The sequence below is a fragment of the Hemiscyllium ocellatum genome, chromosome 15, assembly GCF_020745735.1.
Source record: "Hemiscyllium ocellatum isolate sHemOce1 chromosome 15, sHemOce1.pat.X.cur, whole genome shotgun sequence".
In the NCBI taxonomy this organism is placed as follows: Eukaryota; Metazoa; Chordata; class Chondrichthyes; order Orectolobiformes; family Hemiscylliidae; genus Hemiscyllium; species Hemiscyllium ocellatum.
Genome location: NC_083415.1, coordinates 46,593,438 through 46,620,221, shown reverse-complemented (window position 1 = coordinate 46,620,221; position 26,784 = coordinate 46,593,438). Strand labels below are relative to the sequence as shown.

General features: G+C 38.2%; 1 protein-coding gene across 1 annotated transcript in view; it reads left to right on the top strand.

Moving 5' to 3' along the window:
* Positions 1-24,868, top strand: part of LOC132822973 (EMILIN-3) — a 41,874-nt gene extending 17,006 nt beyond the window's left edge. Inside the window, exons 5-7 of the mRNA XM_060836446.1 lie at positions 13,813-13,848; positions 17,967-18,098; positions 22,691-24,868. Coding sequence (XP_060692429.1) covers positions 13,813-13,848; positions 17,967-18,098; positions 22,691-23,028 — 506 coding nt within the window. The 3' untranslated portion in view covers positions 23,029-24,868. The remainder of the gene's footprint in view (positions 1-13,812; positions 13,849-17,966; positions 18,099-22,690) is intronic.
* The last annotated feature ends 1,916 nt before the right edge of the window (positions 24,869-26,784 follow it).

Below are 26,784 nucleotides of genomic sequence, written 5' to 3'. Positions count from 1 at the left end.
TTTTTAAACAGTGGTATCATATTTGGGGTAGTTCTAGCAGATTGGAAGACAGCAGAGTCCATTGAATTTTGGAAAATTACGATGAATGCATTTGCTATTTCTTCCGCCATCTCTTGTAGTACTCTGGAATGCATTCCATCAGAGCCAGGAGACCTGTCTATGTTTAGCTCCATTAGCTTGCCCTATTGTGCTTCTTTCATGATAATGATCATTTCCAAGTCTTCTCCGATCTTTGTCTCCTTGTCAATTACTGTCATGTGATTTGTGTCCTTCACTGTGAAGATCGACACAAAATACTTGTTCAATGCTTCAGCTATTTCCTCATATCCCATTACTAAATCTCCCTTCTCATCCTCTAAAGGATCAATATTTACCTTAGCCACTCTTTTTTTTGTTTTATATATTTGTAGAAAACTTTGCTATTCGTCTTTATATTCTGAGCTAGTTTACTCACATAATCTACCTTACTTTTCTTTGTAGCTTTTTGTTTTGCGGCTTTTCATTGATCTTTAAAATTTTCCCAATCTTCTAGTTTCCCACTAGTCTTTGCCACTTGGTATGCCCTATGTTTCAATTTGACAGCCTCCCTTATTTCCTTCCTTTTCACTGGTATACACGTTTGCTGACCTCTTTGAAAAATTGCTTTGAATGTCCTCCACTGTTCCTTAACTGTCCCACCATAAAGTCTTTGCCTCCAGCCTACTTAAGCCAACTCCTCCCTCACCCAATTGCAGTCTCTTTTGTTTAAGCAGAGGACCCTGGTATCAGGTTCTATTTTCTCACTTTTCATCTGTATTCTAAATTCAACTATTCTGTGATCGCTCCTTCCAATAAGATCATTAATTATTTCTGTCTTATTGCACAGGACTAGATCTGGGATAGCTTGGTCCCTTGTCAGTTCCATTACATACTGTTTAAGAAAACTGTCACAGATACATTCAATGAACTCCTCAAGGCTGCCTTGACCAACCTGGTTCGACCAATTGACATCCAGATTAAAATCCCCATGATAATTGCTGTAACATTTTTACAGGCATTTGTTATTTCTTTGTTTCTTGCCCATCCCAATTGATGTTATTATTTAGTGGTCTATAGACCATGCCTGTCAGTGACTTTTTCTTCTTAGAATTTCTAATTTTCACCCAAATGGATTCAACCTTATTCTCCATTGAACCTATAATTATCTCTCACTACCGCCTTGGTGTCATTCCTAAATATCAGAGCTATACCACCTCCCTTACCTTCCTGTCTGTCCTTCCAAATAGTCTGATACTCCTGGAGCTCCCAGTCAAGACCATCCTGCAACCATGACTCTGTAGTGGCTTCTAAATCATACTTACTTGCAATGATTTGTGTGGTTAACTCATCTACCTTGTTTCAAACAGCAGTTTCAAGGATGCCATTGGGCTAAAATCAGCTGTATCAGCAACTTAAAGTGTATGAAAATTAAAAGGATTTGGGTTTAAACTTTATACCCTGTACACGATAACCTGAGGCTACATGGTAGGAACCAGTTTAAATTAGGCTTAGAGAAGCTTCAGACACTCCTAGAGCAGTAAATACTCAAGCTAAAAAGATTTTCCTTCATGTTGAAATAAAAGAAACAAACGGGCCAGATAGTAATTAACATTCGCAAATATTCGCCTTAGTTAGACTTTAAGATGTTTGTTTACATACTTCTACACAGGCTGTTGTGAAGATAAGACGTAAGACCTAACGTTGGTATCTAAAGATGTTAAGTATATGACATGCATAGCAGATAACAAAAGGAAAAGATTTTACAGTTATAACAAATGCAAATCCATTCAAACATCTGACATTCAAGTTTTCTTTTTAGGTGACTGCACTTTATTTTAGATCACTTCAGTATAAGGGGCTATATCTTGAGGGATCCCTTATGATTAGATTCCCTACAGTGTGGAAACAGGCTCTTTGGCCCAACCAGTCCATACCGACCCTCCGAAGAATAACCCACCCAAACCTATTTCCCTCTGACTAATGCACCTAACACTATGGGCAATTTAGCATGGCCAGTTCACCTGACCTGCACATCTCTGGACTGTGGAAGGAAACTGGAGAACCCAGAGGGAAACCCACGCAGACATTGGGAGAATGTGCAAACTCCACACAGACATTCGCCCAAGGCTAGAATCTAACCTGGGACCCTGGCGCTGTGAGGCCACAGCGCTAACCACTGAGCCACTGTGCATCCCCTTGATGATCTTTGTGATATTGAGCAGTCCTTGTGACATTGTGCCACTATCTGTCAACTGTTGGCAGAAAAATTGCTTTTCTCTAATATTCACTGTTCAAAGACATCATTACAGTAATGTGCTGAAATTTTTCAATCTGCTTATTCACATTCAAATGGTAGGACTTTAAATGGGAAGGAATATTCAGTATATCAGCACCACTTATTGATGAAAACTCTAGATTATTCACTGCTGTTGAGTGTGTAAAATAAGCTGCTGTTTATGGCTCCTCCTGCTTCACACATTTATCAAACTACTTTCTAAACTTGATTCTCCTTTTTATTTTACCCAATTATACTAATTTCCAGAACTGTCATTCAGTCTCCAAGAAACAGTAGTGTAACACAATATTTCTGTGAGGCTGAGATTTAGAAATTTCCTTTGACTACCAAACTGAAGAGTCAGTCTTTCATTTTCATTTAAAATGAATACAGGACCTTAGATCCCATCTAAATAGGTGTGGCTGCTTGCCCACTTTTAATATACCTCAGCTTCCCTCTCAGATGACAGCATACAATATAAGTAATTAATCTTTGTGTGATTTTTAAAACACTCCTTGTAGTTCAGTAAAAACTATTTTTTTTTACAAAGATAGCCAGAAAATGCATTATTGAGTAAGAGGTAGCACTTGATATGGGAACTTAACAATTTGATGATCAGGGAAAGGAGGAGATGTAGATTTTTTTTCCCCCCTGTTTTCTTCCGTATTAGTTCATGTGGCTCAGATTTTTCAAAGTACAGCCAGGTGTGAACTGTACAGGTCAGGAAGCTGAAATGTTCCCAAAGCTTCAACAAAGGTGATCATAGTGGCCCAACAAATAGGACCTCTTGCTCTTGGAAGACCGGAAAAAAAATCAGCCAATTTTGCAGATGAGCAGACTTGGCTTAATTGCTATGTGCTTCTTATAAAAATTTTCAGCGTCTTCTTTGTGGGCGGCACGGTGGTTAGCACTGCTGCCTCACAGCGCTAGAGACCCGGGTTCAATTCCCGACTCAGGCGACTGACTGTGTGGAGTTTGCACGTTCTCCCCGTGTCTGCATGGGTTTCCTCCGGGTGCTCCGGTTTCCTCCCACAGTCCAAAGATGTGCGGGTCAGGTGAATTGGCCATGCTAAATTGCCCGTAGTGTTAGGTAAGGGGTAAATGTAGGGTGGGGGTGGGTTGCGCTTCGGCGGGTCGGTGTGGACTTGTTGGGCCGAAGGGCCTGTTTCCACACTGTAAGTAATCTAATATATCTGATTATAACAAAATATATTTGTAATCTGAAAGTAAATTATTACGCAGGACACTACTGAACTGACTCCTGAAACAGGCTGTTTACTGTTTTCTGATACACGTACTTTATTATTAAAAAATTACAATTAAGTCCATTAATAGGTCTTTCCTGGAAGCAAATTGGTCTGTATTTTCAGTACATCTGCTGTGTCACAATCTCACCAAATTCATGTAGTTGCAATGAAAAGATTGAGGTCTGTTAGTGTGATTTAAAAATTTGGCTCTTGAACTGTACGAGCTGAGTCTCCATTAAAAGCAGTGAATAGTATCACTGTTTAGCTTGTAAATATTAAAAGAACTTTTCACTATTTACAGTGTGTCCAACTGTACTGATCAGTAGAAATATATGGCACAGTCTCTGGGACGGGTTCCAAAGCTTTTTTCTGAACAGAGCTACTTTGTGTTTATTTGTTTTGAAACCTGCTCCATTTCAACTGTATATCATGATCCAACGAAAAGAACTTGGATTATTATAGCGCCTTCTAGTGTCCTCAGGATACCCAAATTGATTTACAGCCAGTTAATTACTTTTGAACTGTAGTCACTGATGCTTTGTGGTTAAACAAAACAGTCCATTTCCACATAGTAAGGTATTCAAACAATAAGCTGAATAAACAATCAGAAAGATGTTCAGTATTTTTCATTTCCTTGGTTGAAGGGGGGAGTTTTGGGACACACTGTTTAATAGTAATAGAGGATCATTAATGTGAGGTAGGACCTTAGCTTAAATCTTGTCCAAAAGTTAGTGACTGGAAAAATGCAATTACGCACTCAAAGCCATTCCTGTTTTCAGCCCATATTGTGCGCTTGTCCTGCAGAATTCTTTGAATCCACAGCCTCTGACTCCTACAGTTTCAAATTTTAGGTACAGAAACTGCAGCTCTCAGGTTTCGTGACAAGGACAATACAATGTGATTTGAATTCAAAAGGGTGATTCATCACTTTGAAAACAAATGTTTAGAATTTAGATTCAGCAAACCCTGCTCATGAACATGTGCTCAAATTTCTCTCCTCCCTAACAATAGAAGCTTTATTACACTAATGTTGGAGCACTTGAGATTTTTAACATCTTGTATATCACCTCAGAGCTTCTATTATACTGAGCAGTCAATGCCTATTCATGCACTTACATTTCTATACCTGGAACAAAAGCTAAATCCTAATGTTGGGGACTTCCTGAGGTCAGTCTGAATATTAACGTGTAATTCTAATTATAGAAACAATGATAACCAAAAAGAAACCTACAGACTAAATTGCTGAAATATTTTTGATAAATAAAAAAAACTATAAATCAATTCAAGTGAACAAAACCCACATATTTGCATTCTATTAACTGCTTCTGCTTATGAAGTCTGTTGTCGGTCACACAAAAACAATCCACTAATTTAGGACCTTCACAAAACCACTATGATTTGATCTAAGAAACAATTACATTAAATTTGCTATTCAAAATTTATGAAACATCTCATTTTGAATGGTGGGCTAAAGGAAAGGGAAAAAATGAGTTATGTGGGACTGAATTTTCATTCTCAACTCCATCCCGCCACTGGGAGAAAATGTGGGTTGGATTGGGATTCTACAAGTGCCAGCGCTGGCGGCAATGTTTGAGGAGGCATCCAGTCAATATGCCACCTCTGGGAGCTCTGTCCAGTTAAAGAAATCTATTAGAAGGCCCTCCACCAGTGAGGAATAAGAAGCCCACCATCAGAAGGACCCTACTTACTGACACAGCAATTCCAACAGCTCTAACAAATGTTCCCAATGGGAATTTAGTAAGCCTAAATCACCCACCTACCACTGATGTTCAGGTATCCTTCAGCTAATTTATAATGAAAAAGAACATGATTGAGATGTAGAAAAGGCTACAGAGGAGGAATTAGGGGGGAGTAAAGGCTGAACTTTAAACTGCTAAGTTAGCAGAACAATTGGGATACATCTGACATTACTGAGAGAAATAGGGATGGAAATTGAGGTGGCATTAGACATTACCTTCTAATCCTCCTTACAGGGGCTGTGCCAGAGGGCCAGAGCCTGATACCTTTGCTCAAAAAAAAATGCAAGGCTAAACCTAGGAACAGACTAATTTTTTAATCCTAGTGGTGGGAAAGCTTTTGGAAACAGTAATTTTGGATGTAGGTTTGCTCACTGAGCTGGAAGGTTCATGTTCAGATGTTTTGTCACCATACTGGGTAAATCAGTTAGCCTCCGATGAAGCACTGGTGGCATAGCCACTTTCTGTTTATGTGTTTAGGTTTCCTTTGGTTGGTTGATGTCATATCCTATGATAACACCATTTCCTGTGATGACATCAGTTCATGTGGTGACGTCATTTCCCATTCTTGTTCTCAAGGGGTAGTAAATGGGATCCAAGTCAATGTGTTTGTTGATAGAATTGCGGTTGGAATGCCATGCTTCTAGGAATTCTCGTGCATGCCTCTGTTTGGTTTGTCCTAGAATGGATATGTTGCTGCAGTCATGTAGTCATAGAGATGTACAGCACAGAAATAGACCCTTCGGTCCAACTCGCCCATGCCGACCAGATATCCCAACCCAATTTCGTCCCACCTGCCAGCACCCAGCCCATATTGCTCCAAACCCTTCCTATTCATATAACCATCCAGATGCCTTTTAAATGTTGCAATTGTACCAGCCTCCACCACTTCCTCCGTCAGCTCATTCCATACACATACCACCCTTTGCGTGAAAAAGTTGCCCCTTAGATCTCTTTTATATCTTTCCCCTCTCACCCTAAACCTATGCCCTCTATTATTGGACTCCTCCACCCCAGAGAAGATACTTTGTCTATTTATCTATTCCTGCCCCTCAAGATTTTATAAACCTCTATAAGTTCACCCCTCAGCCTCCGATACTCCAGGGAAAACAGCCCTAGCCTATTCAGCCTGCACTCAAATCCTCCAACCTTGGCAACATCCTTGTAAATCTTTTCTGAACCTTTTCAAGTTTCACAACATCCTTTGGTAGCAGGCGAAGTAGTGTCCTTCCTCATCTGTATGTGAGGATACTAGTGAGATTGGATCATGTCTTTTTGTGGCTAGTTAATGTTCATGTCTCCTGGTGGCTAGTTTTCTTCTAGTTCATCCAATGTAGTGTTTGTTACCGTTCTTGCAAGGTATTTTGTAAATGACATTAATTTTGCATTTTGTCTGTATAGGGTCTTTCAAGTTCATTAGCTGCTGTTTTAGTCTGTTGGTGGGTTTGTGAGCTACCATGATGCCAAGAGGTCTGAGTAGTCTGGCAGTCGTTTCTGAGATGTCTTTGATGGAGGGGAGAGTGGCTAAGGTTTCTGGATGTGTTTTGTCTGCTTGTTAGGGTTTGTTGCTGAGAAATCAGTGGATATGGTCATTGGGTACCTGTTCTTTATGAATACAATGTGTAGGTGGTTTTCCTCTGCTCTGCGTAGTTCATCTGTGCTGCAGTGTGTGCTGCGTTGTTGAAATAATGTTTTCATGCAGCTTCGTTTGTGGATGTTGGAATGATTGCTTCTGTAGTGCAGTATTTAGCAAGAATATGTTGTTTTCTTATAGACGGTGGCTTGAACTTCTCCATTGGCTTTTCACTCTACTGCGACATCTAGGAATGGCAGTTTGTTGTTGTTTTCCTCCTCTTTAGTGAATTTTATGCCAATAAGGGTATCATTGATGGTCTTGAAGGTTTCCTCCAATTTGTTTCATTTAGTGATGACAAAGGTGTCATCCACGTGGTGGACCCAAAGTTTGAGTTGGATGGTTGGCGGAGCTGTTTGTTCGAGTCTCTGATATCGGAGATCCCATGGGTGTTCCACTGGTTTGTCTCTAGGATTTGTTGTGGAAAGTGAAGTGGGTGGTAAGGCATTGGTCCACTAGCTTGATGACGTTGTCCTTGCTGATGAAGTTGGTGGAGTTTGGTGTATGTGCCTTTGGTTCTTCTAATAATGTAGTCAGTGTTTCCTTGGTCACCTTGACATTGAAGGATGTGAACAGGGCTGTTATAGAACATAGAATATAGAAAAGTACAGCACAAAACAGGCACTTTGGCCCATGATGTTGTGCCAAGGTTTAATCCTAGTATAAAATATAATAACTTAACATCCGCACCCCTCAACTCACTGCTATCCATGTGCATGTCCAGCAATCTCTTAAATATCGCTAATGACTCTGCTTCCACCACCATTGCTGCCAACACATTCACAACTCTCTGCGTAAAGAACCTACCTCTGATGTCTCCTCTATACCTTTCTCCTAATACCTTAAAACTATGACCCCTCGTACCAGTCAATCCTGCCCTGGGGAAAAGTCTCTGGCCATTGACTCTATCTATTCCTCTCATCATCTTGTATACCTCGATCAGGTCTCCTCTCTTCCTCCTTCTTCCCAGAGAGAACAGTCCAAGCTTATTCAACCTTTCTTTATAAGGCAAGCCCTCCAGTCCAGGCAGCATCCTGGTAAACCTGCTGTGCACCCTCTCCAAAGCCTCTATCTTTCCTATAGTAGGGCAACCAGAACTGGAGACAATATTCCAAGTGTGGTCTCACCAGGGATTTGTAGAGCTGCAGCAAAACCTCAGGGCTCCTAAACTCAATCCCCCTGTTAACGAAAGTCAAAACACCATATGCTTTCTTAACAACCCTATCCACTTGGGTGGCAACTTTGAGGGATCTATGTACTTGCACACCCAGATCCCTCTGTTCCTCCACACTGCCAGGAATTCCGTCTTTAATCCTATATTCAGCATTCGAGTTCGACCTTCCAAAATGCATCACTTCACATTTGTCCAGGTTGAACTCCATCTGCCATTTCCCAGCCCAGTTCTGCATCCTGTCTATGTCACGCTGCAGCCTGCAATAGCCCTCTATACTATCGATGACACCTCCAACCTTTGTGTCATCTGCAAATTTACTAACCCACCCCTCAACCTCCTCATCCAAGTCATTTATAAAAACTACAAAGAGCAGAGGCCCAAACAGAGAGCCCTGCGGGACCCACTCAACACTGACCTCCATGCAGAATACTTTCCATCCACAACCACTCTCTGCCTTCTGTCAACCACGCAATTCTGAATCCAGATGGCCAAATCTCCCTGGATCCCATACTTCCTGACTCTATCAATGAGCTCACCATGGGGAACCTTATTAAGTGCCTTGCTGAAGTCCATATACACCACATTCACTGCTCGACCTTTGTCGGCCTGTCTTGTCACCTCCTCAAAGAACTCAATAAGATTTGTGTGGCATGACCTGCTCCTCACAAAGCCATGCTGACTGCCTTTAATAACGCTATGCTTTGCCAAATAGTCATAAAACCTATCCCTCAGAATTCTTTCCAAAACTTTGCTGACAACAGATGGAAGACTGACTGGTCTGTTATTGTCAGGGATTTGCCTATTACCCTTCTTGAAAAGAGGAACAACATTTTCCTCCTCCGGTACGACTCCCATGAAAGATCTTCACCAGTGGCTGAGCAACCTTCTTTCTTGCTTCCCGGAGCAACCTACGATAAATCTGGTCTGGCCCTGGGGACTTATCAATCTGAATGTTTTCCAAAATTTCCAGCACATCAACGTCATCAGTCTTGATCTGATCAAGCCTGTATCCCAGCTCCTCAAAGTTCTCATTCACAACAAGGTCCCTTACCTTAGTGAAAACTGAAGCAAAAAACTCATTTAGGGCTTCTCCTATCTGTTCAGACTCCACGCACAAGTTCCCTACGCTATCCCTGATCGGCCCTACCTTTTCCCTGATCATTCTTTTATTCCTTATGTATGAGTAAAATGCCTTTGGGTTCTCCCTAATCCTTCTTGCCAAGCCTTTTTCGTGCCCCTTCCTAGCTCTCCTCAGTCCATTTCTGAGCTCCTTTCTAGCAAGCCTGTAATCCTTAAAAAGCTGTGCTAGCTCCTTGCTACCACCACCTTACGTAAGCTGCCTTCTTCTTTTTCATGAGAAGATCCTCATTTCTCGTCATCCAAGGTTCCTTAATCCTACCCCTTCTTACTTGTCTTAGAGGAACAAATTTGTGCATCACTCACAACAACTGCTCCTTAAATAGTCTCCACATGTCTGCTGTGTCCTTTCTGTGGACCAATTGCTCCCAGTCTGTACTTCCCCTGCTCCTGTCTGATAGCGTCATAATTTCCTTTTCCCCAATTAAATATCTTCCCTTGGTAACTGCTCCTTTCCCTCTCCAAATGTGAGGCAGCTGTGATCACTGTCACCAAAGTGTTCTCCCACTGAGATCTGATCCTGAGCACTAAATCCAAAATGGCCTCTCCCCTCGTCAGTCTGTGTACATACTGAGTAAGGAAACTCTCCTGAACACACCTGACAAAACTGCTCCATCCAAACCATCTGCACGTATGAGGTTCCAGTCGATATTGGGAAAAATCAACTGGAAATTATGTCAAAGGAGATTACTCAGACCTCTTGGCATCATGGTAGCCCACAAACCCACCAATGCATTAAAACAACAGCTAATGAACTTGAAAGACCCTAGACAGACAACAAGCAAAAGTAATGTCATTTACAAAATATCATGCAAGAACTGGAACAAACACTACATTGGACAAATAGCCAGAAAACTAGCCACCAGGATATGTGAACATTAACTAGCCACAAAAAGACATGACCCTCTCTCACTAGTATCCTTACATACAGATGAGGAAGGACACCATTTTGACTGAGATAACACTTTGATCCTAGGACAAGCCAAACAAAGACACACATGATAATTCCTCAAAGCCTGGCATTCCAACCAGAACTCTATCAACAAATACACTGACTTGGATCCCATTTACCACCCCTTGAAAAAAGAACAGGAAATGATGTCACCACAGGAACGACATCACCAACCGAAGGAAACCTAAACACAAAAATAGAAAGCGGGCCATGTCACCAGTGCTTCATCCGGAGGTTCACTGATGATGGTACCTAGTATGGTGACGAAATGTCTGAAAACAAATCTTCCAACTTAGTGGGCAAACCTACATCCCGAACCTTAACCTGAGCTACAAATCTTCTCAAAACTCACAAACAGTAATTTTGACATACATCCACTGTTAGTTGAAAAAATGTGTATTAATTAAGAAAATCCAGCACATGGCAAATCATGTTTAACTAATTTGATTGAATTGTTTGATAAGGTATCAAAGGCTTGATGTGGCCTCCCAAAAGATGCTGAATACAGTTGCATATAACAAACTGGTCAGTAAATTTTGAACTCATTGAATGAAAAGGGCAGTGTCAGCACAGTGGGGATATCAAGTTGGTTAAGTGTCAAGTCCTGATGAAGAACTTATGGTTGAAACGTCGACTCTCCTGCTCCTTGGATGCTGCCTCACCGGCTGTGCTTTTCCAGCAGCATACTTTTTTGACTCTGATACTTGACAAAGTCAATGATGAATGGTTGTTTTTCAGGCTGGAAAACAGTCTATAATGTTAGGGTTCCCTCAGTACTGCTTTTGTTGATCTGTATTAATGACCTAACCTTGGGCGTGGAGGGTACAATTTCAAAATTTGTAGATGAGAAATTTGGAAATGTTTTGAGTGGTGGATAATGATTGACTTCAAGAGGACATACTTTAGTGGAATAAGTGAGCATGTGACGGTTGAACCTTAATGGAAAGAAATATGAAGTCATGCATGTTGGCAAGAACAATGAGGAAAGGCAAATAGATGGGATGCAGGAGCAAAGTAAGCAGAAATCATTGACAGTAGCAGGATAGGTTGAGAAAGTCATTAATGCCTAGGAGGTCCCAGGCTTTATAAAGAGATGTGAAATACAAAAGCAGGGAAGTTATGTGAACTTTAATAAAACATCCATCTGCCTCAGCTAGCATATGTGTCAAACTCTGAATACACACTTTATGAAGAATGTGATAGCATGTTGGTGAAGACAAGAGAGAAGTTGGAGAACTTTCCAAGTGTGAGGGAATTCAATTGCATAACTCATTTGGTAATTTGGAACTCCCAAAGAAGACCAAAAAGAGATTATATAAGTGAGGAGTCTCCACAGAGTAAATGGCAAGAAACTGTTTCCATTAACAGAAAGATTAAGAATCAGAGGACACCAATTTGAAGGTCATGAACCTAGGAAAAACATTGACTCATCAGTGGTTAGAATCTCTAATACATGGTTTGAGGGTACGGTGGAAGCAACTTAAAGCATTACTTTCAGAAGGAAATTCTAGCACCATTTAAAGAGAAAAGATTTGCAAAGCTATGGGGCAAAGGTTGAGATAGTGGGACTGCTGAGTTGGAGAGCTGGCAATAACATGAGGGGCTGAATAGCTTCTTCATGCTACAACTATTGTATAATTTACAGGTCCTTTCATTATATGCTGCTTATTCCAAGATTGAAAGGATCAAAACCACAAGTAAGATCATGGTGCTTTCATGTGGCAACAGCATATTTGTAATATGATGTTCTTTTAAACATGTCTGCCATGTTATAGTGGACATATACACTTTGAGAACTAGTTCACAAATCATTAGATTTTACAATTTAACATCTGCATACTTTATAATTGAATTATAGTCTACAGTAATTTGTTCTGTATCTTCATTACATTTTGCAGTTCATCATGCATCTTCTACAAAAGGTGACGCACACTAACAATGTTTTTTTTCCACAAAGCCATTATGAAGATCAGATCTTGCCAATGTAATTACCTAATTTTAGGGATACTTTTAATTCTTACAGGTCAAACCTATTTATGATCATATCAGAAATACTGGATTTAATTTGTCTTGTAATTTGCTGATAACAGTATATCACGCTTATTATGAGAAAATTAATGCAGAGATGGTGGTAACAAATGGAAATATTTGTTCATCTGGATGATTTTAAGTGTTAGTGGGGAATATATAACTAGAATTTCCATTAATATTTACTTTTAAAAACACAATTCTGCAGTAAACTGCTACTAGATTACTGTGTAGACTTAAAGCTAGAAAGAGGTATTTCACACAGTTCAATGCATTAAAACGGTTTTGTTTTCTATACAGAAAGCTTGTCAAGTCAAATTTGATAAAGCTGTGAAATTTCACAGTATGGTGGAGCAAAAGAGATCTTTCTTCCCCTTTTCTGTGCGAGTTCTTTGAGCTAATTATATAATATTTTTGAAAGACGAACAAATTATTAAAATAATGGAAAGAATTAGAAGACTCATTTTTAGATTTAGCCTGTTCAAAATGGGTAACGAGGGAATCAGCTGGTGGTTTTCAGATCCTATTATATTCCACATTAGTTCAATTATTTAATCCAATTCTATACATTGGCAGTGATTTTTAAAGTAATTCAGATAGGAAAAAAATCCAAATTATATTGAATCATCAGTAAATCTGTGGTCACATATAGATTAATTAGATGCCAGAGACTCCCACAGCATACACAATCTCTAACATATGAAGCAACACTACGCACTAGCAAAGACAGAACACTGGAATATTAACAGTACATTGTTGCAGAACAAACACATTCTGCCCACGGGCTCAGTGATTAAAAAAAAAGTTATGCATATTAGGTTAAAGGTCTGGTTTTATTTAAATCCCAGATAGTAAGCAAAGTTAATTCCACCTTCTAGATTGTTGTATCATGTTTGTATTTTCTCTTACTAACAGGAAGAAAATTATCTCACTTCTAATTACCAGCTTCCCCAAGATTGTCTGGTATTCCTGGATTAGATAGGTCACCTATTAGTGATCTACTTTGCATGATCTGGTTAATAATTAAACAGAAGCATGTGCTGATTGAGGTTTGACAACACAACTGCAGGGTGTGTAGTGCCCTGCGACTTCACTGCCAGCAACACCGCAGGTAATTGCCTCTAGCAATGATCAACATTTAGGATGCCTACTGATTTTTTGCTCTACTCATAGCCCCTTCCTGCCTCACTTATCACCTCAATTACCTCCCACTTATTGCTACTTCAGTTAACTGTCTCACCACCCCATTCGCAACCTTTGAGCCCTCATCAGCAGAAGGAGAGTGAAAGAACAGCAAAAGCTGCTGCCAGGGGGCAGCAATCACAGGCATACAATGATGATGACAGCAGCATCCAATTCTCATTTCAGTGTAGCGGAGGTGATAGTGTTAGTGGTATAATGTTTTGATGTAGAATAAAAAAAACAAGGGTATCCTTAATATCTGTTTTATATTTTATCGAAAGAAATTACTTTCATATTTAGGCAAAACTCCTTGTTAAATTGAAAGTGCCAATACAGAAATGTATGGAATCAAATAGCATACTACAGCGGCAAATTTCCAAAACCCTAATTGTGTCATTCTGAATTGCAGGTCTACACGGACCCATTGGCCCTCCTGGATTATCAGGTAAAATTACAAAAATGTTTTTTAAACTACCTGCTCCACTACTAATTATTTTCTTGTCAGTATTTTGATATTTAAACATAGGTCGTGCGCAATATTACCAAAGATTAAGGTCCCAATTTTACAGATAAAATTCCACATTCCCCAACCATTTCTGTTGACATTTTTAGAAGTTTAAAATTTCCATGTGACTTTCAAAACTATTCATTCTTGGGCTACCATCAATGCCATTTACCACAATATTCCTGCAGCTGCTGGTCTGTTGTGTTAATCTCTTGCCTGTTCCTTTAATCCCCTTACTCTTGGTTAAAACCTTACTTTCTCTCATCCTGGTGGCCTCTCCATTAACCACCCCATCTTCCTTTTACTCCCTCCCCCCACCTCAAACTTTAAATATCTTTAAGATCAAAAAGACTTGAATGGTCATGGCAAACATACGATTCACAAACAGATCTAGCTTGACCATGTAAGTCACTTTCAGGGTCAGCTTTATTCTTCCAAATTCTACGTATTCCAAGATCATCCTAGAATATAGAGATATCTCTTGGCTTCTCCTCACTAAGAATGCTGTCTTAGCTGCCTCTCCCAAACTCCTTTCCACACACAGTTTGAAGGAGTTCATGAACTTTTTGTTTCAAAGATTGAGACTACCCATTTAACTGCCTTTGCTGCTTCCCTTCTTCTGCTATAGCATGACCTTGCCCACCTTTCTCCCCAGGCCAAAATTTTGGTATTTTTCTAATATTGGTACGATCCCAATTTCCAATCACTCTTACTATTTGCAGTTACTACCTCAACTGCTCAGAGTCCGAAGCTGTAGCTATTTCCTATATGTCTTTCCCATCAAGGCATTCCTTTAATATTTACTATGGCAACCAGGTTTTTGTTTACCATCTGATATCTCCTTGCATCACCGAGTGACCCATTTTTTTTACAGTGCTTTGTAAAACGTCTTGGGACATTTTGCTATGTTAAAGCCACTATATAAATGTAAGGTACGGTTGCATTTAAGATGTGCTTCTTTAGATTCTTGACTGATTTTCAAAAAAACTATGTATTTCAGTCAATTGCCAGTATTGAATTATTATCTCTGAATATTTTCAATGTGCCAGTCAGGAATAATCAATAGCTAGTAGAACTTAAAGCATTTATATTCATGCTTACGTTGAATTTGAAAGTATGTTAACTGGACACAGTTAACAATGTCACAACAGATCACTAACTAAATAGGGGGCTCTTGCCCTTTCTTTCTGAATATCTCTGTTGTGAATTATTTGTTAATGACAGGAAAAAAAAATCTAAGGGAGAGGTGAAAGCCACTTCCATAAAGCAACAGCATATCTGCATGCGTATGCCATATATATAGCTAAATATAATTTTGTTTTTATAAAATTCTACACAATATTTGAACTCTCATGTTACTACACTTGAGCAGAGCCAGGGACAAACCTATTCCTTCTTTATTTGAGTTAAGGATCAAATTGGCTTGTTGATCTAATTACAAAATGATTACTTAGATTTAAATTAACACTTTGTTCCATAAGGTTCACCAATCAGACTTGTGCATTGCTCATTCACAACAGTTGATCGCTGAAATATCTTGATTGACTTTCTTCAGGTCCTTGCTTTGGTTAAGCCCTTCCTTATATCTATTCTCTGGCTTTCCATCTATTTGCATATGGTTACATACAGTGTTCTGATGTGATTTCCACTTCAAAGCATCATGCATGAGAGAATTGTTTGATATTCTCTCTTTACAGTTTTAAAGTCACACCTATTTTTAATTAAACACCTTTGTGTACTCTCCTGTCCTTCATAAGGGAATCTAGAAATAGAGAGCAATTTAAGGTAGATGTATAGAGGAATTTCTTTAATGGGTTTTGAATATAATTCAAAGCTGAGCTAAATGGAATTTTGATCGACAAGCGAATGAAGGGTTACTGGGAGGATGGGTGTCAGAGTGTTGTAGGGAAGTGAAGGCTCCAAACAATTATTGTGCTGCTATTAAGTGACAGCTCATGCTTGATAATTCAAATAACTTAGTCCTGCTGTTTTTTGTGGGCTCAAATCATCTTGTCTCCAGACTGTTGGGGTTGGGACTGTGTCCAGAATACTTGAAAGGCCAGCACATGTAACATTACAGGCCAAGTGCTGACAAATGAGAGATTTCAAGGTGCTAGATGCCCAGCATAAATATGATGGCTAAAGAATACTGCATACTGAAACAGCCCATATGACTCTACATGTGTGGCACACAGATCTATGTGGGGAATTGCCTGGTAAGTTTAACTTTATGATGAGCAGACTCCTTACTGCCTGGGACCTGTCATAAATATTTCTGACTCTGAATTCCAAATGGTCAATTGGATGAAACCATGGGAGGTATCTAGGTATTGACCCAGAAAAGGTTAAAGCATTTAACACTTTATTTAACTGCTGAGTAACTTCACAATGAATGACTCCAACCACACGTCCAACCACCTCCCGCACCCCAACTGAATATGATTGCTAGTGCCATAAACAAATCCTATGCTATTGTTACTGAAGACTCTGCACTGCCCAGTTTGTGTTTAGCTGGGATCAGAAGAATCTGAAACAAATGGGCAGTATCATCAGGTCAGTAAAACCTTTCAGGCAGCAGCAATGACCGAGACCAAAGCGTCACACTCAAAGGTTTTCATTCTGATTACTTTGAATTGAGTTAAAACCAGTGAAATAGAAGAGTATAAAGCAGGAAACTTGTTCATATATTCACAAAAACCATGAAATAGCACAACCTTTTTTTATCAATGATAATTAATTCTAAAATTAATATGACAGTCATTGTGCTTCAGCTAGCTATGTGTAAATAATTGATTACTTTAGTCCTAAATGTCCGGTGTATATTTTACACCATTTTTAAAAGTATATCATCCGGCAAGAATAAACAAAAGGGATGTTCACTCATTCGAGGCACCGTAAAGAGGGTGGCTTTCAGATCAAAAATAAATATCTGTTCAAGCAGGAGGTTTGTGTGTTTGCTGAAGACAAGACAACTAAAATCCTCAAAATGAAAGCATCCCTTCAGTTGGTGAGATTTTAGATTCAATAGTTTACCACAGTGTCCGGTTTCCTTAGTTAAAAAATGGCACCTAGCCGTGGGTTTCTGCTTCTGCAATCATCAGACCAAAATATTATCCCAATTAATGAATGGGAGGAAGATGTTTGGGTTGGCAAGTGCAGAAGCAGAAGCAGTACAGCCACACTTTACTCACATGCTGTAGTCATATCAACATAGTTGTACAAGAGCGTCTGTGCATAAGAAAGCAACAGCAACATTTCTATACGAACTATATTGAATGCAGAGGAATTTCCTTTTTGAACTTTGTTCTAATTTTTGAATTTGGTGCACATATTTAAGTTAAGCGTGAATAATGAGAGAGCCAGAAAATATTTTCCTTGCTAATTGTGCCAAGTTTCACTTCAGATTTCTGCTATATGTTTGTGTCCATCTGAAATTGAGAATGGTCAGAAGATAGACATTCCATTTGTCTATGCCAGGTTCAAGTCCACTTCAAAGGACAATGTTTAAATTCTTTATGCCAGCCACTTCTCATACCTTTCTTTGAGTTAATTTTGCTTGAATCCCACACCCATTTTGATTTTAGAACTTTGGAACATATCAAGTCAAAATGTAGATAGTATTGCACATTAATTCTCAATACAGAAACCCTCAAGGTCACTTCATCTTAATAGAATTGATTTACCTACGATTAAGAGAAGCACAATTTCAAAGTTAAAATCATTTAAACATTTGGTTTAACATTCCCAACAAAGAAAGTGCTTTGAACAGATTCTTTCCATCACAAACATTTCCTGTACTGGCAGTAAGCAGCTGGCCAGGTTTTATTTTTCCTTGATAAAAATCAGCAAGATTTATTTATCCCAAGACTGCTTTCACTAAATAGATTCAATATGCATGAATGTTTTCCATTATTGAACACTGCTGTCAATGTTTAGTCACAAATTACGTCATAGATTTTTATGTGGACTTTCAATTAAAATAGTAAAATCAGCCAATTCGAAGTTTTTCTCTTTGCAATGCATTTTTTGTGTCCATTGATTATAAGTTTTATTTGCAGGATTTCCATCCTTTGCAAAACATATTACATTTTCTGTGGGTCTTACTGAAAAGCCTTTCCCTGCTGATAACGGTGTTGTAAGATTCAACAAAATTCTCATCAATGATGGAGGTCACTATGAGCCTCGCACAGGTATGATATTTTTTGATACAATTACAGCTTTTTTTTTAATTGACACGTGGTCTTTGGCCTAAGATCCTTTGCAGGCTGCAGAACCAAAATCAATTCTGTCCTGCAAATTGGTAAAACTCATAAAACTGGTCTTTTCTGAGGTTGTGCATGCTATACATCAATCCACAGCAACATTATCATATGTTCCCACTTTTTTGCCATTTGTTGGTTCTCAACAGGCAATTAGAAATAGGGACCAAGACAGCACACCTCCCATCATCCAACCCTCCACGTGAGCACAGATGGGTTTAGAAACTTACTGTTTGGAGATATTACATACATGACCCATTTCTGAGCATAATATGCTATATTTGCAGATAACTTGTTTTTCCTCCTTGCTATCCGCTGGTGGAAGAAGTGCAATATACTCTTATTCCAGTCTAGCAAATTACAACTGAAATACTCATTTTTCTTTAATCCAATTCTTTCATTTACACTTTTAAAGTTTGAAAACTTAGCCCTTTGTGTGTCATATCAGTCTGTAGCCTAGTATAGTTGAACAGCAGTCAATGAGAAAAATGCTCCTCCTTCTCTGACTCATAACTGAACACTAAACGAGTTTAGGGGTTTAGATTAGAGTGATGCTGGAAAAGCACAGCAGGTCAGGTAGCATCCGAGGAGCAGGAAAATCGACGTTTCGGGCAAAAGCCCTTCATCACTTTTGCCTACTAAATGAGATCTGGTAACCTGGTCCAATTACATATTTGGTCAAATTACAAATAGGTCAGTGATACCTCCACTTATTTTGAAGTGCGTAAATGTATTAATTCAACTTGCAGATTTGCAGCAATAAAACCACAATTTATGTATGATAGTACTTAGATTAACTGATCATGCAGAGAAAATAGCAAGAGCCATGGTTGTTGCCCAACTAAATGGCAAAAGCTCAATAAGCTGTCCTCAGTACAGGAGATGGAGAAATGCCAATATCATGTACCTTTTTTTAATCCTTTTGGGAAGCTCATGGAAGCCAAGTTCATGGTTCTTTTGAAGAGTAATTCTGAAACTGCCCATATTATGGAATACAAACAGTAAATTATACATATGCAGTTTTACAAGTTTTTTTTAAAATTACATTGGCTCCATTAACTTCTAAAATCACTGGGGACACTCCATGCAGGTGAATAATACTGAACCACTTTAGTCTGTGTGCAGAGGGGAGTTTGATTTAATTTCAAATCATTGCCTGAAGCAGAGAATGGGGAACCATCTGCTGTGCATTAGCTCTGTGAATTTACCCCCTCTTCCTGGATGGTCTCTATCTTCAAGAGTTCCAGGTAATTGCAGTTCATCATACTATTACATCCCTTATCTGCTCAAATAATTTTAATTTCATCTTGTTGTAACCGAAAACCATTCCTATATTGCTTCATTTCCCTTCAAGTCTTCCTATTTATAGTACAGCGTTTAGTTGAAAATATTCTCTTAATTTCCTTTGCCAAAATCATACAATGCAACTTAATTGTGCTTCAGTCACTTCTATTGCCTAACAAGTGATTGATTAAGTATGCATTGACAAAATATCTTGTTGCCTTTATAGAAATAATGGTTGATCTTGTGTAAAAATTGCCTCCAATTGGAATATTGGTCAAAATAAAATTCATTTTTCATATCATACGTATAGGACAGTTGCTAGGGATTTACCAAAAACCCCAAAATTGTACATACCAGCTGCTTGCTGCTGAAGTCAAACTCACCCTGGTGCAAACTCGCCGATGGAATCACAGCTTAGCACACACTGAAGGCGGTTAGTTCCTCAGGTCTGCACTTGTCAACACAAAATGTCGAGACTACCACCTCATCAGTGTGCACTGTGATCCTACTCTTCGGAGGGTCGATGTGGACTTGTTGGGCCGAAGGGCCGGTTTCCATACTTTAGGGAATCTATTCTAATCTAATCTAAAAATGTAACAACATGGTTTCAAGGAGGAATGGCACATAAAAATCAATAAGATTATACAGCAGACTAGTAATTTGCCCTAGCTAGTAAGCATTTAAGGAAGTTTTTTTTTACATAATTTATATGGATAAATACTCAAGAATAAAAGTGCAAACATAGAAAAGCCTAGCATATGGTTGCATAAAGCCAAATATATAAATTTCCAGAATGGGCTGTCAATTGCTCAAGGATTTCATCAAATCTTCGCTCTGAAACAAGCAAATTAGACATTACAGATTTCAAAGTTGTCTTGAATGGGGTACCAGATTTATTATGAGAAATGATTTTGTACTGTGACAGAAGATTTCAGTGCCTCCCAGCAGAACTTGATGAAATTCTACGTGGGAGAAGTTAAAAGTCCTTAACAAAAGGGTGGCATGGTGGCTCAGTGGTTAGCACTGCTGCCTCACAGCACCAGGGTCCCAGGTTCGTCTCCAGCCTCGGACGACTGTCTGAGTGGATTTCCTCCGGCTGCTCCGGTTCCCTCCGGGTGCTCCAGTTTCCTCCCACAGTCCAAAGATGTGCAAGTTAGGTGAATTGGCCATGCTAAATTGCCCGTAGTGTTAGGTGCATCAATCAGGGGTAAATGTAGGGGAATGGGACTGGGTGGGTTGCTCTTTGGAGAGTTGGTGTGGACATGTTAGGCCGAATGGCCTGTTTTCACACTGTAGGGAATCTAATCTAATTTAGCATTTCAGCAGTTTATAAATCAAACATGGACAAAAAAATGAACACAGAATGGCTTGTATTGGGAACATGGACAAGACTCCCATTAACTCTGCCAATCAATGGGCAGAGTTTGAGAGAAATAGCGATGAAAACAGGCCATGGAAAGTAAATTCACCATTCTCTGACTGTATGTCTGACAGGTGGTGTTTAAACTAATGATGATATTCAAGAGTGAACCATCTCAAAACAGCAAAGCACAAAAGTAGTAGTTGTCTGCATTCAAAATAAAATTGGATGAATGTAAATAGTTGAAAATATGACTAAGGAAAATTTGGAACTTCCAATCAAAAGAATTACATAAAACCATATTCTCATGTCAGACATGATCAAATCATGCCTTGTTGATGATGGTGTTGCTGCAAGTTATATTGTATTCTGATTCCGTAGTGTTTCAACTAGCCTTATACAACCATCAAATGTCTCTTTAAATAAGCTTTTGGATAGCATCAGAAAAAAGTGGAATAACTGAATGTTCAGAGAAGGCATTCAATAAAATGTTGTTTGTCTTTGATAAAAATCACTAAGTTTTATTTATGCCAAGACTGCAAATGTGCTCTGACATTTGCAAACCTATCTGAATGGGTTGTGGAGGCCTGACATGGAATCAGAATGGAAATTGATGTTAAATCATAAGAATAATGAAATATCCAATAGACCATATAATATACAGTGACTATTTGTGGAATATATTGCTGAGGAAATCATTGGTACTGAAGTGTATGATGTTAATGATCCGTGATGGTGACATGCAAAAAGCTGCTCAGTTTTTTTTCTGAACCGTGTAATTTGTAAATGGTTTTGTTTTTCATGGATTGATAAATGTAATAACTTTAGATGACAGAAATTAACTAACTGACTCCATAGTGGCTAATATTTATTGACAAACTTTTGAGATAAAAACAATTTCAAACTCAGTTTTTGTGGTAACAGCTGGTCGAAACAGATTCCAAAATAGTAATTGTGATTGTGAGGCAATGGGAAAGGGTGGATTTCAACTTCTCCAAACAAAAAATGTTGTTCTTGTAAAAATGAACTCTATAACGACTAAATGTTTAGGTTTAGCATATATATTTGGGTAAGAGTTGGGTTTCTAAATCAGTAATTTCATGCTTAGTACCAAGAAGTTCTTCACCACCCAAACAACTTGTTTTCAACAACTCATCTAATGACCTTAACTGATTCCAAACAAATGCCTTTTTACAAAGGAAAAACAAGAAATCGAGAATGATTACTGCGCTATTTTTGAGTAATGAGCTGTCCTATTTATTGAGAATTGATCCAGCATTGCCACAACTTTAAAATTATCATGCTTGTATTCAAGACATTCCATGGCTTTGCCCTGTAACTCTGATTCGAATGTAAAAGCAAAGTATTGGAGATGCTGGCGATCAAAAATAAATAAAGTGCTGGAGAAACTCAGATCCAAAAGCACGATGAGAAAAAAGAAGTTAACATCTCCAATCCAGTATTACTCTTCTTCAGAATTGCATTCCCAAAAAGTGTCTTACTTTACTCAAAATATTAATTTTATTTTTCTGTCCACAGGCTAAGTTCTTCCACTTTAGAACTAGAAATAAAAATGTGTTGTGCGTTCCTAATTTCCCAGTATTACCAGCTGTGTCTTAAACTGCCTTGGCACCAAGTTATGGAATTTCCCTGCCTCCACCACCGCACCTCCAAATTACTTCCTCTTTTAAAGTGCTCCTTAAACACACCTCTTTGCTCAATGTTTGGTCACCTGCTGTAATATGTGGCATGGTATCCAATTAATGTGAAACACTTTAGGCATTTAAGGCATTCTGTATGTTGCTGTAATATGTTATTATATTATCGATTTCTTTCTTCCAAAATTACACGAGAAGTTTATATCTTATTTTTGTTGCAGGTATATTTACTGTTCCCTACAGTGGGCAGTACTTCATTAGCGCTATACTTACTCCACAGAGAAATGAACGCATTGAGGCTGTGCTGACTGTATCCAATGTAAGTGTTGCTCAAGTGGACACAGCAGGGTACAGGACTGAAGTATTAGAAATTGCCGTGGATAAAATAGAGAATCATTCTGGAGGTGGTCTTGCTGTGTTCAGCCTAATTCTCAATCTGAAAGCTGGTGACGAAGTGAGTATTGTCGTTATGTCAGGAAAATTAGCTTACACGGGAACAGATGAGCTACACTGTACATTCAGTGGTGTTCTGCTAAATGATTCACAAATAGACAGTTGACAAAGCCCAGGTAAATTATGAGAGCAGCTAGAACTGAAGGAACTGGCCAACATCTGATTCTAAAATGCTTCTTGTAGAGCAAACAGTGAACTAACTGGAAATATTCATTTCAAATCTAAACATTTAGCAGCTGAACCACACTAGAGCCAAAATGGTCTGTGGATAGTCCATATTTTTAAATCAAGCACCACTAAGCAAAACATAAATTTGGTTTGCTGCCTTTTCAATTAACTATGGTTACATCTTCAGAAAACAAGACTTTAGATCATTGCCTTTGATTATGCTTGTATTAACCCTTTGAGAACAGGGAATTAAATATTGAAAAATATTGACAGTACAATTTTTAAAATTTAGGAACAGATTTAAGAAACGTTTGTTGCTTGTGTATATATAATTCTATTTTGTAATACATTTTCAGAAATATACAACTTTATATAGTTAAAGCAAAAATCCACTTGTATTTTGAAAGCTTAAAGTCTGTGCTCAAAGGGTTAACAGGTTAAGGGTTTTATGTAGCATCTTCAAAGAAATGCTCCAGACAGTACCCATTTAAACCTCGTGATTTTTTTCTCTTCTCTCGAAGCAAGTGCCTCATTAAATAATAAAATGCACCATAATGAATAACATCAAGTGCAATCTGATGTAAGATGAGCACTGGAGGGGTTGGGGAATCACTCAACACTTCGTGCTCAAATATTGAGCATTAATTAGATGATCTGTACTGCACTAGCACCATCACTGCTTATTAGTCTGTTTATCAGGATGTAAGCTACCATTAGCCAGATAGCCATTACATTAGCTAATAAAACCAGAGTGCTTTTTATGCACAATAGCAAAAGTATTGACTCAGGTAGCATAAAACATCCATATAGATGCCAGTGTTATTTTGTAAATGTAAACTTTAAATTAATTTTTCTTTTGAAAATCTGTTAACTGACCTTCATAAATGTTGGCCAATATTACATAACCTATGACATTCATTTTCTCATAAAACAATGCATGAAATCTTGTCTTTATCATTGTATTTTTCATCCTAAATATACAATGATTCAGACAGAAAATGTACAGAAATGAAAAGCATTACCTAGGTTCAGTACATTCATCAAATTCAGAAATGAGACCATGACATTGTGTGTATGGGTGTATGTGCATTTGTACATTTGTGTGCACAAGAATTACAAACTTAGTTTACTAACCTTTGTCCTCTGGTTTAGTTGACTTCAACAATGAAATAATACTGAACATTTGATAAATATGTATAGTCTTTACATTATCTTTTACAAGTTGCCAAGTCCAAGATTTGAACATTCTAGTGGATCTATAAAATTCAATCACAGCATTGTGCCAGAGATTAAAAATTTAAATCAATACAGAAGATGTCATTTAAATGAATAGTTGTGAAAGGTCAAGCGTGGTTTTGGATGAGTGTATTTAATTGAAATTAGCTTTGTACAAGAAATACTTCCAAACGCAAATTTTGAATAGACGAATCTTTGATCACTTGTCCAAGATAAAGCATCAAAACTTGTTATATTTGTAGTAATTTAAAACATTTTGTTGCAAAATGCATTAAAATGACAAAAGTATAGTTGTTTATCATTTTTAGTAATAAATACTAGCATTACATTGCAATTCTTATTTTGTAGCTGATATTGAAGAACTGTTCAATGTATGAACTTGAAATCTTTTTGTTTTGTATATTAGTGTACATCTTTGAACATATGGAACTAAACTTTGTGAACAAGCAAGTAATGGTGCTATTTTCTGTAAATTAAATACACATTTTCTACTGTTTAATTTAATGTTTGCAATAAACATATGGTTTGAAATTATACATGTATATGTTCTAATGGAATCAAATTATTTTAGCATTTAAATTTCCTGCATGCATGAGTGCACTTGCTAGTTTTGTAGATGATAACATGTCAGTGCAATACATAAGGTCACAGCTTCATCATGATTCATATGATTGATTTTAATCTTAAAAGGCTGTGTGCTTCTCAAGGGTGTAAATTTTTAACATTGCTCACCATTGCAAAGCAATTCAAATGTCCAATTAATGGCTGAAAAAGATGACTTGGTAAGATTTACATTTTTAATTGTTAGTTTTATTGTAACAATTTACTAAAAGCATTATTGACTACATGCTAGTTTCTTTTATTAGGTAACTTGAACTTTAAAATTCAGAGGAAAGTTCCTTTTTACACTCAATACACACCCTCTACAGATTTGCAGTCCTTACAGCAAGAATGCAGTCACTTCCACATTCTAATGAGTTCATGTTTCCCTGTTTCACTGAGTAGTATCTTCGAGTGATCGTCTTCAGGTGTTTCCATCAGTTTGCAGAAAAGCCTGATCTAATATTTCTTCTTCCCCATGACAAAACCAGCACTGATCTCCCAGATTCCTAGGATGACTACAAAAGACATCTCTTCAACTTGAATCATCTGCCGCTCGCAACTGCCTTTGGTACCTTCTGAAGAGCGTGCAATAACTCTGCTGACCATCCCAAATGCTGTTCTTTACTCAATTCTGCAGGAAAGCTTTGAGTCGACAAGCACAGCTGCCCTTGCCTATTGTTCGTAGCTTTGCACCTTGTTCAGTCAGTCCCTTGACAAAGTCAGGTGAAAGTGAGGACTGCAGATGCTGGAGATTAGAGTCGGTGGTGTGGTGCTGGAAAAGCACAACAGGTCAGGCAACATCTGAGGAGCAGGAGAGTTGATGAAGGGCTTTTGCCCGAAACGTTGACTCCCCTCCTCCTTGGATGCTGCCTGAGCTGCTGTGCTTTTCCAGCACTATACTCTCAACCCTTGACTAAAGTCAGGCTTGTTGCCAGGCAGAATTTATATTCTTTTGTTTTAACTGAAGTTTAATGACAGTCCAAAGCATAATTTTATAAACCTCATAATTCTAACATTTGGAATAACGGTATTAGGGGAAAATGTAAATGTAGATGATGGAAGAATAATGGATTAAAAACAAAGTTAGAAGTCTTTTGTTATTAGATTATGAAAATAAGTGGTATTCTTTCAGGTGCAGCTTTTGTGTTTCTGCATTTAACTAAAGATGATAACTCCAATGCTAATGGGGCAGTTCCACATATTACATTGCTGCAAAGTAATTTGTTGTAGTAGTAACAGAAAATATGCAACACTAACCCTATAACTAAACTTGAGCGGGGTCAGGAATGAATTTTGAAACATTATCTAGTTAGAAAAGAACGGCTCCTTTGAACAATAATGCGGGACAGTACTGAGTCTAGCAAGCAAAACCAATACCAAAAAACCAATTCCATTTCCTTTTCTCAAAAGGTGGCAACAAAATACATCCAGCTCCTTGTATTAAAAGATGGCTATCAAATGTACAATCGCATCTGCTGACTAGTACTGAAAGGTCCACTGTAAAAGTGTATATTGTTCTTGCCTAGGGCATTCATGGACACACTGTTTTTCTGTTACATGCTGTGCCAAAACAGTAATCTAGTATTAACATACCTGGCACATGTCCAAACAGAACAGGTTAAGTTCTGGCCTGTTGTATATATCTTGTTGCCAGCAGATTTCCTTTCCATTGACTTACACCACAACATCTGAAAAACACTGAACTGTCAGCCTCACAGTTCAAATATCCAGTTGCTTTACATGCCAGATATTCACTGACTGGTTTCAACTACCCAGAGTCAAAAATACTTGGGGAGTTGCCAATCTACAAAGGAAGCAACACTCAGCTATGAGGTAAAGCTATAAATTAAACCCA